Source organism: Leucoraja erinacea, chromosome 15 (genome assembly GCF_028641065.1).
Source record: "Leucoraja erinacea ecotype New England chromosome 15, Leri_hhj_1, whole genome shotgun sequence".
Lineage (NCBI taxonomy): Eukaryota > Metazoa > Chordata > Chondrichthyes > Rajiformes > Rajidae > Leucoraja > Leucoraja erinaceus.
Window position 1 is genome coordinate 4,944,454 of NC_073391.1, and position 14,206 is coordinate 4,958,659.

At 43.0% G+C, this 14,206-nt stretch overlaps 1 protein-coding gene across 1 annotated transcript in view; it reads left to right on the plus strand.

Annotated features, from left to right (window-relative positions):
* The window catches only part of LOC129704367 (protein CC2D2B-like), a 244,759-nt gene that overhangs the window by 165,278 nt on the left and 65,275 nt on the right, over positions 1 to 14,206 (plus strand). The window contains exon 32 of the mRNA XM_055647454.1: positions 1,421 to 1,551. Within this exon, the coding sequence (XP_055503429.1) occupies positions 1,421 to 1,551 (131 nt within the window). The remainder of the gene's footprint in view (positions 1 to 1,420; positions 1,552 to 14,206) is intronic.

Sequence of the window (14,206 nt, forward strand, 5' to 3'; positions counted from 1 at the left end):
ATCTACAAGGACAAGGACAAACAGACTTAAAAACAGTTTTTACCCCACTGCTATAAAGGCACTAAATGTAGTTGCCAAGGAACGCAGGGGCGATACATACTAAGGGACTGTGGTACACTGTGAAGTCGACAGAAAGATGTAGGGTTGGGTGTTTATGTGTGCTATTTTCATGATATTTATTTTAGTTGTTTATCTTTTTTTAATATATATTACCTTGTATGTATTGTTAGCTTTTAGAAATGTTTGAATGGTGCACTGACTGGCTGACATTTTTTAATTTTGTTGTACATGGTTCATGTTATAATGACAATAAAGAAACTATTCTATTATATTCTATATTCTATGCTTCAGCTGATAGGGCGGTTATGGGGTAAAAGGAGCAAATTAATAATATTAATATAATATCAAGGGGAATAGTTAACGTATGTTGTTAGTGTGTGTGACACCACATGCCGTTCCCCCCCACCCCCCCCGCAACCGCATGTTAGGGGAACAGACCCAACGGGTCTGCACTTGGTCTAGTAGCATTTAAAGCCTCGTTGCCAGTAAAATCTTTAAATATAATATCCTTATTAATAGGCCTGGGCTAAATTTGTTAATATCAACTTGGTTATTAAGAATGGCAAACCAAGATTTTAAATGTTCTCTAGACTATCTATTCCTATGGGAAAGCCCACCATTGTAGGCATTTGTTGTGTGGCACATTGGTCCACTGACACATTTGCAACGTGAACTGTTTATAACTCGGGAGGACCCATAGTCCTTTGAAATTGGTAGGGAATATGAGAAAGTGGTTTAAAAGGCAAATGGGATAGAAGCATTAAGTGGAAGAGTAAAGTGAATCTTTATTACATACTAATTTGGCCACAACATGGGTAGTGTGTCCATTTTAGGAAATGTGAAGATTTTGGAGAGGGTGCAGAAGTGATTTATTAAAATGATTCAAGGGACGGGCATAGTAATGTGGATAGTAATGTGGATAGACTTGAGAAACTGGAGTTGTCCTGGCATAGAGGTGATTGCTGAGGTTCATCATAGAGGTACAGGTATATAAAATCACCAAAAATATAGACAGATTTAGATAGAGAATACCAATTTTCATTGGCAGCAGGATCAAGAAGACGAACCTTGAAATGAAAATGATTTGTAAAAGAGTGAAAAATGACATGAAGAATAATCTTGCAATGTAGTGAGTTGTTCACAACTCTTTAGCACTGCCAGCAATATTCATAGAGGCAGATTTAAACGCAGTACTCAAAAGTCAGTTGAATAAAGAACTGAATGGAAAGTATTAGCAGGGCTGAGGTAAGAGGCTAAAGAACATTTAGAGTTTGTTTACAATCATAATATTTTCAAATATAATTTTATTATATTTTTCTTTTACCTTTGTAAAGCAGTATGTTTTTCATCTTTTTTTTAGGAATTTGCAATTCAAAAGGATGATATTTTTATAATTATGGGAGAAGATTCACTGACAGAACAGAGAATGATGGCACATAAATATCTTGAGAAGGTAGCAAAGTGTGGAGATAAACATTATAGATTAACAAAGTAGCAAAATACGTTTGGAACTGTTGTTTTTTGATCCTGCCAACTGTGTAAGTGAATGCCAATGTCCCTTTAATTTATGTTTCCTGTATGAAAATCTGGCAACTTGGGGCTGGGGTTGTTGATAGGACTCATCCTCAACTTATCCTTTGTTCCTTTTGCTTTCTTCGCCTGGCAACATAAAGAAGCCAGTCAAAATTAAAAGAGAAACATTCTCTTCTTCCAAACACCCAGTCTCTGCATTGCTAAGGTTTCACATTAATCTCGATGGTTGAGTATTTTGATTTAATTGGTGTTCTAGGCTTCACTAAGATTGGGTTAAAAAATCAGGAACTGCCGGTGTATGAAATTTCTGTGCCAACTTTCCAAAACATATTTACCTACCATGGAGTTTTGTAGGAGTTCGTATACTCTTGGTCGGTGTTATTAAAAACATTGACTGATGCTTGACTCGGTATTCATACTTCCTGAATGGCTCCGTCAGCCACTCCTCTGAGGTTCTTCTGAATCTTTGAATCAAACCCTCTTGAGGAAGGCTTCTCTTGATCCCGACTGTCTAAATCTGACGTGTGCCTCCTTATTCCTGACACACGCACACGTAAACAAACAAACACAGGTCCCATCACTCATCCCTGCGAACACCAGTGGTCACAGATCAGTAGCCTGAATAACACTTCTCCACCTCTACCTTCTGTCTTCTATGTCCAAGTCAAATTTGAATCCAATCTATTAGGATTCCTTGTAAACTTTGTGCCTTAATCTTCTGGATCAGCCTAACATGAGGAACTTGATCAAATGCTTTACTAAAGTCCATGTGGACAATAGCCACTGCCCCACTCTTATCAAACATCTTTGTCGTCTCCTCAAAACACTCAATTCAGTTCATAAGACATGACTTCCTCAGCACAAAACCACGCTGACTATCCCTAAAAGTCCATGCTTTACCATGTATGAGTAAAATCTATCACTAAGAATCTACAATAATTTCCCTGCAACTGATATAGGCTCAACAGTCTATAATTTGCTGGATTATCACAATTGTCATTCAAAAACAAAGTAACAACATTGATTATCCTTCAGTCCTCTGGCACCTCCCATGTGGCTAAAGAGGATACAAATATCACCATCAAGTGCCCAATAATGTCCTCACTTTCCTCCCTCAATAACTTAATAGATACCACCACACTCTGGTGGCATCCCCCTTAACATTCTTTACACCACACCTCATCCTTCCTGATATCAACATGACCTAGAATATTTACATACCCCTCCATGATCTCACTATCCTACATCCTCTTCTCCTTGATGAATACCAATGCAAAATGCTCTTTTACTATTGTCCACTTCCTCTGGCTCCAGGCATAAATTCACTCCTTTCTCCTTGAGTAATCCTACAATTTCCCTCGCTACCCTCTTGCTTTTATTGTTTAAAAATGCCTTGGGATTTTCTTAATCCTACTTGCCATTTCAAGGCCCCTTTTAACCCTGCTAATTTCCTGTCTTAAATTTTTAACTGCTTCCTTTATATTTCCCAAAGGCTCTGCCCATTTTCAGCTTTCTAAACCTTACATATGCTTCCTTTTACTTTTTAGCTAAATTTACAGCATCTCACATTTCCAATCTCACAATGTCCCAAATCTTACCATCCTTGTCTTTCTTCCTCACAGGCTTTGTTAGTCCTGAATTCTAACCAGCTGGCCTTTTAATGACTCCGACACGTTAGATGTAGACTTACCTAATAATAGCTGCTCCCAATTTACTCTCCCTGTCTCCTGCCTAATACTGTTGTAATTAGTCTTCCCCCAATTTAGTACTTTCCCCTGACATCCAGCCAGATGATGATGGTGATATGTATGATCAAGTAGGCTCAGAGGGCCGTATTGCTGCAAAGTTTCTGATGTTATTATCTGTAAAGGAAACTAGACATCGTCCATAGTCCTTTACCTAAGTCTTTATTCAAGCACTAATAACACACGTTCCAGTACTAACCACAACTGGTCTACACACGTACTGGAACCTAACAGGGAGGGAACATGCAGACACTACAGTTATACTATAGAATGTGGGAGGGACGATATGCTAATGAGGTAGTTACATATATGGTTGCATGCATAACCATCTACATCCCTTCCCGTAAGATAAACAGCAGCAGCAGGCAATTATACAGACCTGCACATAATAACAATAATGGTAAGTGAACATCCCAAACTAAGCATAATCACCATACCGATCAGGGGCCCGCACAACTCTGCCAGAGCGGGTCCGTACAGCACCCTCACTCCCCTCTCCCAAAGACAAAGGCAGCGAAGATCGGGGGGACGGAACAGGCAGTAAAGCAGGTCGGGGACTAGAAACCGGCGAGGCAAGAGACGAACTAGAAGGGGAGGACGAAAAAAGAGAACTGACAGGAGAAGACCGTGGGGAAAGAACAGGAGAACCGAAATCAGGTTTCACAGGAGCAGGTTGGGTAGGCGCAGGAACGACAGCAGGGGCACATGGGATAACAATAAATCACGAGACGTCTTCTGCAGCTTGCAGTGGAAAGTTACCCTCCCCACAGGAGTCAGCTCCTCCCCACCGTAGGCTCGCAGCACTGAGCGATCAGCAGACAGTTGCTCATTATTTCTTATCTTGTGGAAGAGCTTTGTTGAAATTACACAGACCTTCGCACCAGTATCCAACTTCGCAGTGAAGGTCTTGTTATTGACAGTGACTAGCACCGATGGATCGGGGAGTCGAGTCTGGTTGTGCAGCAGAGCGTAAACACTAGCATCCCCCATCGAAATGCTGGAGTCGGACTCGAGGGCGGAATCCTCTTCAAGCTGAGAATCAAGGACATCGTCGATCCTTTGGAGATTGTTGAGCACCTGGCGAGGTGGCTGAGCCACGTTCCCACGGGAACGGCAGACGGACGCGAAATGGTTAAGCTTCCTGCAGTAGTTACAGGCTTTTCCGATAGCAGGACAAGCAGCCTGTGGCAAGTGACCATATCCACAATTAGGACACTTTCTGGCACCCTGGGGGCGGGGGGCAAAATGGGGGCGAGACTGTGGTCTGGAATTGCTAGGTGCCCTTCGCGGCACGGACAGGGTAGCCACAGCGATGGTGCGGTTCCCAGAACCTCTCTCCCCACTGACCGGATTAACGACCTCAGCTAGCCGGCAGGCATGCATAGCTTCATTTAGCGTGAGGTCAGGTTTCTGCATTAAATCAGTTCGCAGCTATTGATCAAGCATTCCACTAACCAGTATGTCCCGTGTGAGCTCGTCACGCAACTCACCAAAACGACAGCGCTGCGACAGGTGGCGGAGGTCAGCAATGAAACATTCCCAGGCTGCTGCTTGCGGGAGAACAAACGTGTCCGCTCCAAGATTCGATTTGAAGGCAGGTCACAGATCTCCGTAAACTTTCTCAGTAGACAGGCAGGGTCGTTAGGAGATTCAGCAGGCTCAACAACCTGGTCAGCCGCGTCCATAACTGCTGGACGGTATTCAAACGAGTTAGCCCTCCTCATGGCATCAGGACCAGCGAGATTCAGCAGCAAGGATGCTCTGAGAGCAGGAGGGTCATTGTGGTGTGGATGTTCACATAATGATTGTAGTCCATTACAAAAGTCTCCCATCGCTCCGCGATGTCAGCATCAAAAACTAACGGGGAAGGCTTGCGACACGATGAAGCCATCCTAGCACACACTTACACGAGAAACTAAATAAAAAATCCGATAAACAGAGGCGCAGATTTACAGGGTCTGACACCATGTAAAGGAAACTAGACGTCGTCCATAGTCCTTTAACTAAGTCTTTATTCAAGCACTAATAACACACGTTCCAGTACTAACCACAACTGGTCTACACACGTACTGGAACCTAACAGGGAGGGAACATGCAGACACTACAGTTATACTATAGAATGTGGGAGGGACGATATGCTAATGAGGTAGTTACATATATGGTTGCATGCATAACCATCTACATTATCTATCTATCTATTAATATATAAAACTCAAATCCGTCCGCCTGCCTGCAGTACGGATCCCTTCCTGCCTTTCGATTCGTTCCCGCCGTGCGATGTCACAATGCCCGATGCTCACGGACGTCCAATCGGAATGGATCTATTTGCATGTACGGCTTTCCGGCCGCGTTTCTTCCTTTGATTCTCCGCAACTCCGAAATCGGACGCAGAATCGCCGACGTCTTTTCCATTTCGGTAGAGATTTCGCTTTTCTTTCTAAGTATCCGCTCCTCATTACATTTCGTCGTGTTTGAGTACATTTTTTAAATCAAATCCTTCACCCCCCACCCCCCCACCACCTCAATATTTCAAAAAGAAACTGGATTCTCACCCATAGAAGCAGCACAATGCCCAATGTTCACAGATGGCCAATCGGATTGGATTCATTTACATATGCCTTTGCAGGAGCCCAGCCCCTGGTGAACATTCCTTCGTGTGATGTCATAATGCCCAATGCTCAAATACATTGTTGCCATAGAGAACGCTCAGCGATTATTCAAATTCTTCACTAACTGTCATTCCGAGATGAGGAAAACATTTCTCACACAGAGAGTGGTGAATCTCTGGAACTCTCTGCCACAGAAGGTAGTTGAGGCCAGTTCATTGGCTATAATTAAGAGGGTTAGATGTGGCCCTTGTGGCTAAAGGGATCAGGGGGTATGGAGAGAAGGCAGGTACAGGATACTGAGTTGGATGATCAGCCATGATCATATTGAACGGTGTTGCAGGCTTGAAGGGCCGAATGGCCTACTCCTGCTCTTAATTTCTATGTTTCTCTGTTTCCCTCTCCTCACCCCTCTCCCTCTGCCACCCATCTCTCTCTCCCCCACCCCCCTTCCCTCTTTACCCCCACCCCCTTCCCCTACCACTCTGTCCCTCTTCCACCAGTCTCTCTACCCCTTCCTCCCCACTCTCCCACTTCTCTCCTCTTACATGGTAAATGGTAGGGAATTACATGGTAAATGGTAGGGAATTACATGGTAAATGGTAGGGAATTGAAGAATGTAGGTGAACAGAGGGATCTGGGAATAACTGTGCACAGTTCCCTGAAAGTGGAATCTCATGTAGATAGGGTGGTAAAGAAAGCTTTTGGTGTGCTGGCCTTTATAAATCAGAGCATTGAGTATAGAAGTTGGGATGTAATGTTAAAATTTTACAAGGCATTGGTGAGGCCAATTCTGGAGTATGGTGTACAATTTTGGTCGCCTAATTATAGGAAGGATGTCAAAAAAATTGTGAGAGTACAGAGGAGATTTACTAGAATGTTGCCTGGGTTTCAACAACTAAGTTACAGTGAAAGTTTGAACAAGTTAGGGCTTTATTCTTTGGAGTGCAGAAGGTTAAGGGGGAACTTGATAGAGGTTTTTAAATTGATAAGAGGGATAGACAGAGTTGACGTGGAAAAGCTTTTCCCACTGAGAGTAGGGAAGATTCAAACAAGGGGACATGACTTGAGAATTAAGGGACTGAAGTTTAGGGGTATCATGAGGGGGAACTTCTTTACTCAGAGAGTGGTAGCTGTGTGGAATGAGCTTCCAGTGAAGGTGGTGGAGGCAGGTTCGTTTTTATCATTTAAAAATAAGTTGGATAGTTATATGGATGGGAAGGGAATGGAGGGTTATGGTCTGAGCGCAGGTATATGGGACTAGGGGAGATTATGTGTTCGGCACGAACTAGAAGGGTCGAGATGGCCTGTTTCCGTGCTGTAATTGTTATATGGTTATATGGTTAAGGTTCACCAGACTGATTCCTGGGATGTCAGGACTTTCATATGAAGAAAGACTGGATAGACTCGGCTTGTACTCGCTAGATTTTAGAAGATTGAGGGAGGATCTTATAGAAACTCCTGATTACATTTTGTCGTATTTATGTAGACATTTTTAATCAAATCCTTCTCCCCCCCCTCCCAATATTTCAAAAAAAAACTGGCATCTCACCCATAGAATCAGCACCAGCACCCGCTGAACGTTCCATCGTGTGATGTCACCATGTCCAATGCTCAAAGACATTCTTGCCATAGAGGGAGTACAGAGAAGGTTCACCAGACTTACTCCTGGGATGTCAGGACTTTCATATGAAGAAAGACAAGATAGACTCGGCTTGTACTCGCTAGAATTTAGAAGATTGAGGGCAGATCTTATAGAAACGTACAAAATTCTTAAGGGGTTGGACAGGCTAGAGGCAGGAAGATTGTTCCCGATGTTGGGGAAGTCTAGAACAAGGGGTCACAGTTTAAAGATAAGGTGGAAATCCTTTAGGACAGAGATGAGAAAAACATGTTTCACACAGAGAGTGGTGAATCTCTGGAATTCTCCGCCACAGAAGGTAGTTGAGGCCAGTTCATTGGCTAGATTTAAGAGGGAGTTAGATGTGGCCCTTGTGGCTAAAGGGATCAGGGGGTATGGAGAGAAGGCAGGTACAGGTTACTGAGTTGGATGATCAGCCATGATCATATTGAATGGTGGTGCAGGCTCAAAGGGCCGAATGGCCTACTACTGCACTTAATTTCTATGTTTCCCTCTCCTCGCCCCTCTCCCTCTCCCTCTCCCACCCATCCCACTCTCCCCCAGCCCCGTTCCCTCTCTACCCCACCCCTCTCTCCACCCACCCCCTTCCTCCTACCCCTCTGTCCCTCTTCCATCACTCCCCCTACCCCTCTCCTCCTCCCTCCCCACTCTTCCATGTCTCCCCCTTCCCCCTCCACTCTCCCTCCCCACTCTTTCCCCCCTCTCCCCCACCCCTCTCCCACTCCCTCCCTTCTCCCCTCCCTCCACATCCCCCCCTGCCCCACATCTCTCTCTCCCCATCCCCCTCTCTCACCCCCTACCCCGCTCTTCTTTCCCTCCCAAATCTGTCCCGTTTTTCCTCCTCTCCTCTCCCCTCCCTCCCCTCTTCTCACCCCCCCCCCCCTCCCCCTCCTGTGAGTTTGGGCGGTGGTTAATATGAGTGCTCCCCCCCCCCCCCCCCCCCCCCCCGCAAACGCTGTTGGGGAAACAGACCCAACGGGTCTGCACTTGGTCTAGTAGTTATATAAATTGCCCAAAGAAGACTATTATATCCATACCCATTGCTTATGCACTCCATGGCATCTACAGCATTGACTAACTAATTAAGATACATTGGTCTTTATAATCCAGATAATTTCCATTTCCCATCCTAAAGGCCCAGCCTTCCCTGCTCCCATATCCTATTTTCACTCTCTCAAGGATGTTTAAAATTCATTAATCTTATCTGCTTCAACTATATTATGTGACAGTGAGTTTCACTTTCTCACCATGCTCTACTTAAATACATTTATTTCGTCTTTTATTTAATCTATTAGTGCTATATTAGATTTATACTTAGCTTGAAAACCCACAGATTCTTGAATTTATAATTCCCGACTTTCCTCCCCCAAATCAGGTTTCTACTTCTATTGTAATAGATTAAGCTTTGTATAAAATGCCATTCGTTTATTTGTGACATTTATATTATCAAGAAAATGTTACTTCCAGTATGAATGTACTGTGGTAATGATTTAGTGTTAATATTATTTAATATTTTGTTTAGTTTACTGGAATTATATCATATAAATCTACGTGAATATTTTTAGCAAAATACAGCATTAATTACACGTGCACAGTTTGAAGTTGACATTGTCACTGGAGGTATTAAATCAGCTTTTTACATCCTAGAAAAAATCTAATGAAACAATTTTTGTACATAATTCTTTAACATGTTTTCTGGAAGGTGAAACTTTCTGTGATGAAGAGACTTTTAAGGGTCAAACATCATTTTACTTTGCAAGATATTGTTGTGGAATGTGAAGATATCAGTACCATAAGGTAAGCTGATTAATGTAGTTCCTAAATTATGAAATAGTAGCTGAAATGATTTTAGCCTAGCTTATTTAAACTAATGTTCAAATGATGCAAAAATGAAGTAGAAATTATCCCAATTAGTATTGTTATCTGGGCAATATTTATAGAAGCTGATAAGCTGCAGGTACTCCTATCCCCAGTGAGTTAGCTGGTGAAGACTGCTTGTAGTTTAGAATATCACATCATAGGAGGTAATCCTTTGTTACAGATCTTGGGAAAGGAGGTAAAGAAAAGAGTGGACCAGCTGGTGGATATGTGAGGAATGTAAATAGTTTATCTTGCACCTATTCTCTGAGTTCAGACTAAATAATGGGCCTGTCCCACTTAGGTGATTTTTCAAGCGACTGCTGGTGACTGTCAAGTTGCCGGCAGTCGCCTAAAAAAACAGCAATTGGAACGGCGATTGTCACAGTGGAACACACACACACATCGCTTCCATCACTAGCCTGTTATGCAGGTGGGGACAAAAGGGAGGAGGTGTGGAGACAACTTTTAAGAAGCCAGACAACTTGAAGCCAGAGATGCATGGCTGTGAAGCTCAGCGGACATTTAACATTACCTGTCGGGAACTACTGCTTACGTTTTTTTTCCCAGTGTATGGTAAGTTCTTTAAAAGAGGCGGGGAGAAGGAGTGGAGACAACTTTTAAGAAGCCAGAGATACACGGCTTCTTAAAAGCTCGGCGGACATTAACATTACCGGTCGGTTATCCTTGGTTCTGAAAACTACTGCTTACGTTTTTTCCCCCCCAATGAGCCAATGAAATTCACCGGTCAGCACCGGCTACAACCTACGAGAACCTACAAGAACTTTCGACCTCCTGGCAACCCACTAGGACCTCCTGTCGACCCACCTATGGGACAAGAATTCTCGCTACTCTCCATGGCGGCTTCATTCTAGTCATCGCTAATTTTTCAACATGTTGAACATTTGCAGCGACCATAATGAGGCCGCGACTAGTTCCCAGAATGCGGGAACTCCTCGCGACCATGAAGGCGACTCCCCGGCAACTACCCACGAACATGTGGCGACTGCATAGAGAGTCGCCACATGTTCGCCTAAGTGGGACAGGCCCATAAACCTTTTCAGGTGGTGAAGACTAGTCAAGGCTTACAGAGCATGACAATACAGAGTTCCTTCAAAAGAGTTATTAAAACTGACCAGACACCCCAAGTATAATGCTGAAAGAGCTCAGCTGTCAGGCAACTGTAAAGGGAATAGATAGGCAATGTTTGAGGTTAGGATCCTTCTGCAGACTGAAGGGTCCTGACCCAAAATGTTTTCTATCCATAAGAAAGGCAATGTTACTGTGTCATTGGGGATTTCAATTAGCTGGTAGACTGTGAACATCAGATTGGTGCTGGATCCCAAGAGAAGGAATTTGTAGAGTGCCTATGAGATGGTTTCTTAGAGCAGCTTGTAGTCAAGCCGACTGGTGGAAATGCAATTCTGGATTTGGTATTGTGTAACAAACCAGATTTGATTAGGGATCTTAAGGTAAAGGAATCCTTAGAAGGCAGTGATCATAAAATGATAAAATTTAACCTGCAGTTTGAGAGGGAGAAGATGAAATCAATATTACTGTTGAGTAAAGGAGACTATAGAGGCATGAGGGAGGAGCTGGCTAAAGTTTATTGGAAATGGACCCGAGCAGAAATGACGGTGGAATAGCATTAGCAAGAATTTCTGGGAATAATTCGGAAGACGCAAAATCTTTTCATTCCAAAGAGGAAGAAAGATTCTAAGGGGAGAATGAGGCGACCGTGGCTCATAAGGGATGTCAAAGGCAGCATAAAACTATGAGAAGGCTCTTGGCTGGTTAGCCTGACGTCAGTGGTTGGTAAGATTAAAATCCATTATAAAAGATAACGTTTCCAAGTTCATAGAAGTTCATGATAAAATAGGCTGAAGTCAGCATGGTTTTGTGAAGGGGAAGTCTTACCTGACAAATCTGTTGGAATTCTTTGAGGAAGTGAATAGCAGGACAGACACAAGAGAGTTAGTGGATGATGTTTATCTGGATTTTCAGAAGACCTTTGATAAGCTGGCGCACACGTGGCTGCTAAAGGTCACATAATGGAGAATACGCCCCAATCTCCATCTATGGGGACAGTGTGGAGAGAGTGTCCAGCTTTAAGTTTCTGGGCACTCACATTTCAGAGGACCTCACATGGTCCGCCAACACCGCTGCGCTGGTCACGAAGGCACAGCAACGACTGTTCTTCCTGAGAACATTACAAAAGACTGGTCTACCCCAACAGCTGCTGACAACCTTCTACCGCTGCACCACCGAGAGCATATTAACGTATGGCATCTCTGTGTGGTATCTCAGCTGCATAGAGGCGGAGAGGAGAGCTCTTCAGCGCGCCGTCCACAGAGCTCAGAGGATTATTGGGACACAGCTACCAGCCTTGGAGGCATCTACCACACATGGTGCCTCAGGAAGGCCATCAGCATCCATAAAGACTCCTCACACCCTTGTAATGGACTGTTCGAACTACTTCCCTCCGGCAGACGTTACAAGGCCTTCTACGCCCGAACCTCCAGACTCAGGAACAGCTTCATTCCCAGAGCTATAGTGGCTCTGAACCGGCCCTGCTGAGTGCCCCCCACCCCCCCCCGGACTGTCTCTCTCAGATGGTCATGTCGCACAGACACATCCACACTTTAGTCTGTTTGAACTGTTTTGACTATTTACTGTTGTAATGTTCTTTTTACAAACCATGTTCTCGAGGTATCTAAATCTAAATTTTATTAGTTATTTAAGTTATGACATCGGATGGAGCTGCATACCAAATCTCGTTGTGCTTATGTGCAATGACAATAAAATATATTATTATTATTATTATTAAAGAAAATGAGAGCCCATGGTATTAGAGGGAAGACACTAGCGTGGATAGAAGACTGGCTGAATGGCGGAAGACAGAGAGTGGCAATAAAGGAGGCTTTATCTGGTTGTCTGCCAATGACTGGCGGTGTTTTGCAAGGGCCAGTGCTGGGGCCACGACTCATATATCAATGATTTGGATGAGGGATTTGGGGCCAAGTTTGTTGATGATACAAAGATAGGCGGAGGGGCAGGTAGTGAGGAGGGACTCTGCAAAAGGATTTGGACAGGTTGGGAAAGTGGGCAAAGAAGTGGCAGATGGAAGACAGTGTTGCACAGTGTGCAGTCATGCATTTTGTTGTTGGAATAAAGCCATAGTCTATTTTCTACGGGGAGAGGATTCAGATATCAGAGGTGCAAAGAGAGCGCAGGATTCCCAAAAGGTTAATTTGCATGTTGAATCGCTAGTAAGGCAGTAATGCAATGTTACCATTTATTTCAAAAGGACTAGAAGGAAAAAATAGGAATGTAATGCTGAGACTTTATAAGGCACTGATCAGACTGCATTTGGAGTATAGTTTTGGGATCCATATTTGAGGAAGGATGTGCTGGCATTGGAGAGGTCCAGAGGACATCTACGAGAATGATCCCGAGGACGAATGGGTTAACGTATGATGAGTGCTTGATGGCACTTAGCCTCTAATCGCTGGAGTTTAGAAGGATGAGGGGGAACGTCATTGAAACTTACCTGCATAGGAAAACCCTACAGATGTCTTTAATAGGTAGAATAAATGCTATAAAAATGATTTTTCTACCACAAATATTATATCTATTTCAATCAATACCAATATATTTACCAAAAAATGTATTAAAAAAATTAGACTCCAATATTACAAACTTCATATGGGACTACAGATCGCACAGAATCCAAAGAAAACACCTGTGTAAACCTAAAGAATCTGGGGGACTGACACTTCCGAACTTTTTATACTACTACTGGGCAGTACATATTAAAAACATAATTTTTTGGTTGGACAGCTCTGCCCAACAGGTAGAATGGATAAGAATGGAGAAAGAGGATTGTTCTCCTTTTAATATAGGAGCGATCCTCTTCTCCCCGATAAAATTAAACAACACAATATATAAGAAGAACCCAATTATCCACAATACAATTCGAATTTGGAAACAAATAAAACTAACTTTGAAATTAAGAAACTTATCGCTTTTATCTCCAATAGTAAATAATCCCTCATTTAAACCATCTCTCACTGACAAAACGTATACCTATTGGGAAAGATTAGGAATTAAAAGGAGACGTATGAAATGGGAATTTTTTTATCATTTCAACAATTACAATTAAAATACAACTTGAAAAATAACCAATACTTTAAATACCTTCAAATTAGAGATTATTTGAAAAAAAATGGATATCAAAGTCTAACTCTAGATTTATTAGATGAAGCAATGAATATTAAGGCAGATTCATGCAATTTAACATCATACTTATCTATCTATCTATCTATCTATCTATCTATCTATCTATCTATCTATCTATCTATCTATCTATCTATCTATCTATCTATCTATCTATCTATCTACTCTATCTATCTATCAATATATGAAACTCAAATCCGTCCGCTTGCAGTACGGATCCCTTCCTGCCTTTCGATTCGTTCCTGCCGTGCTATGTCACAATGCCCGATGCTCGCGGACGTCCAATCAGAATGGATCCATTTGCATGTACGGCTTGCCGGCCGCGTTTCTTCCTTTGATTCTCCGCAACTCCGAAACCGGACGCAGAATCGCCGACGTCTTTTCCATTTCGGTAGAGATTTCGCTTTTCTTTCTAAGTATCCGCTCCTCATTACATTTCGTCGTGTTTAGGTACACTTTTTTAATCAAGTCCTTCACCCCCCCCCCCCCCCCCCCCCCACCCACCTCAATATTTCAAAAATAAACTG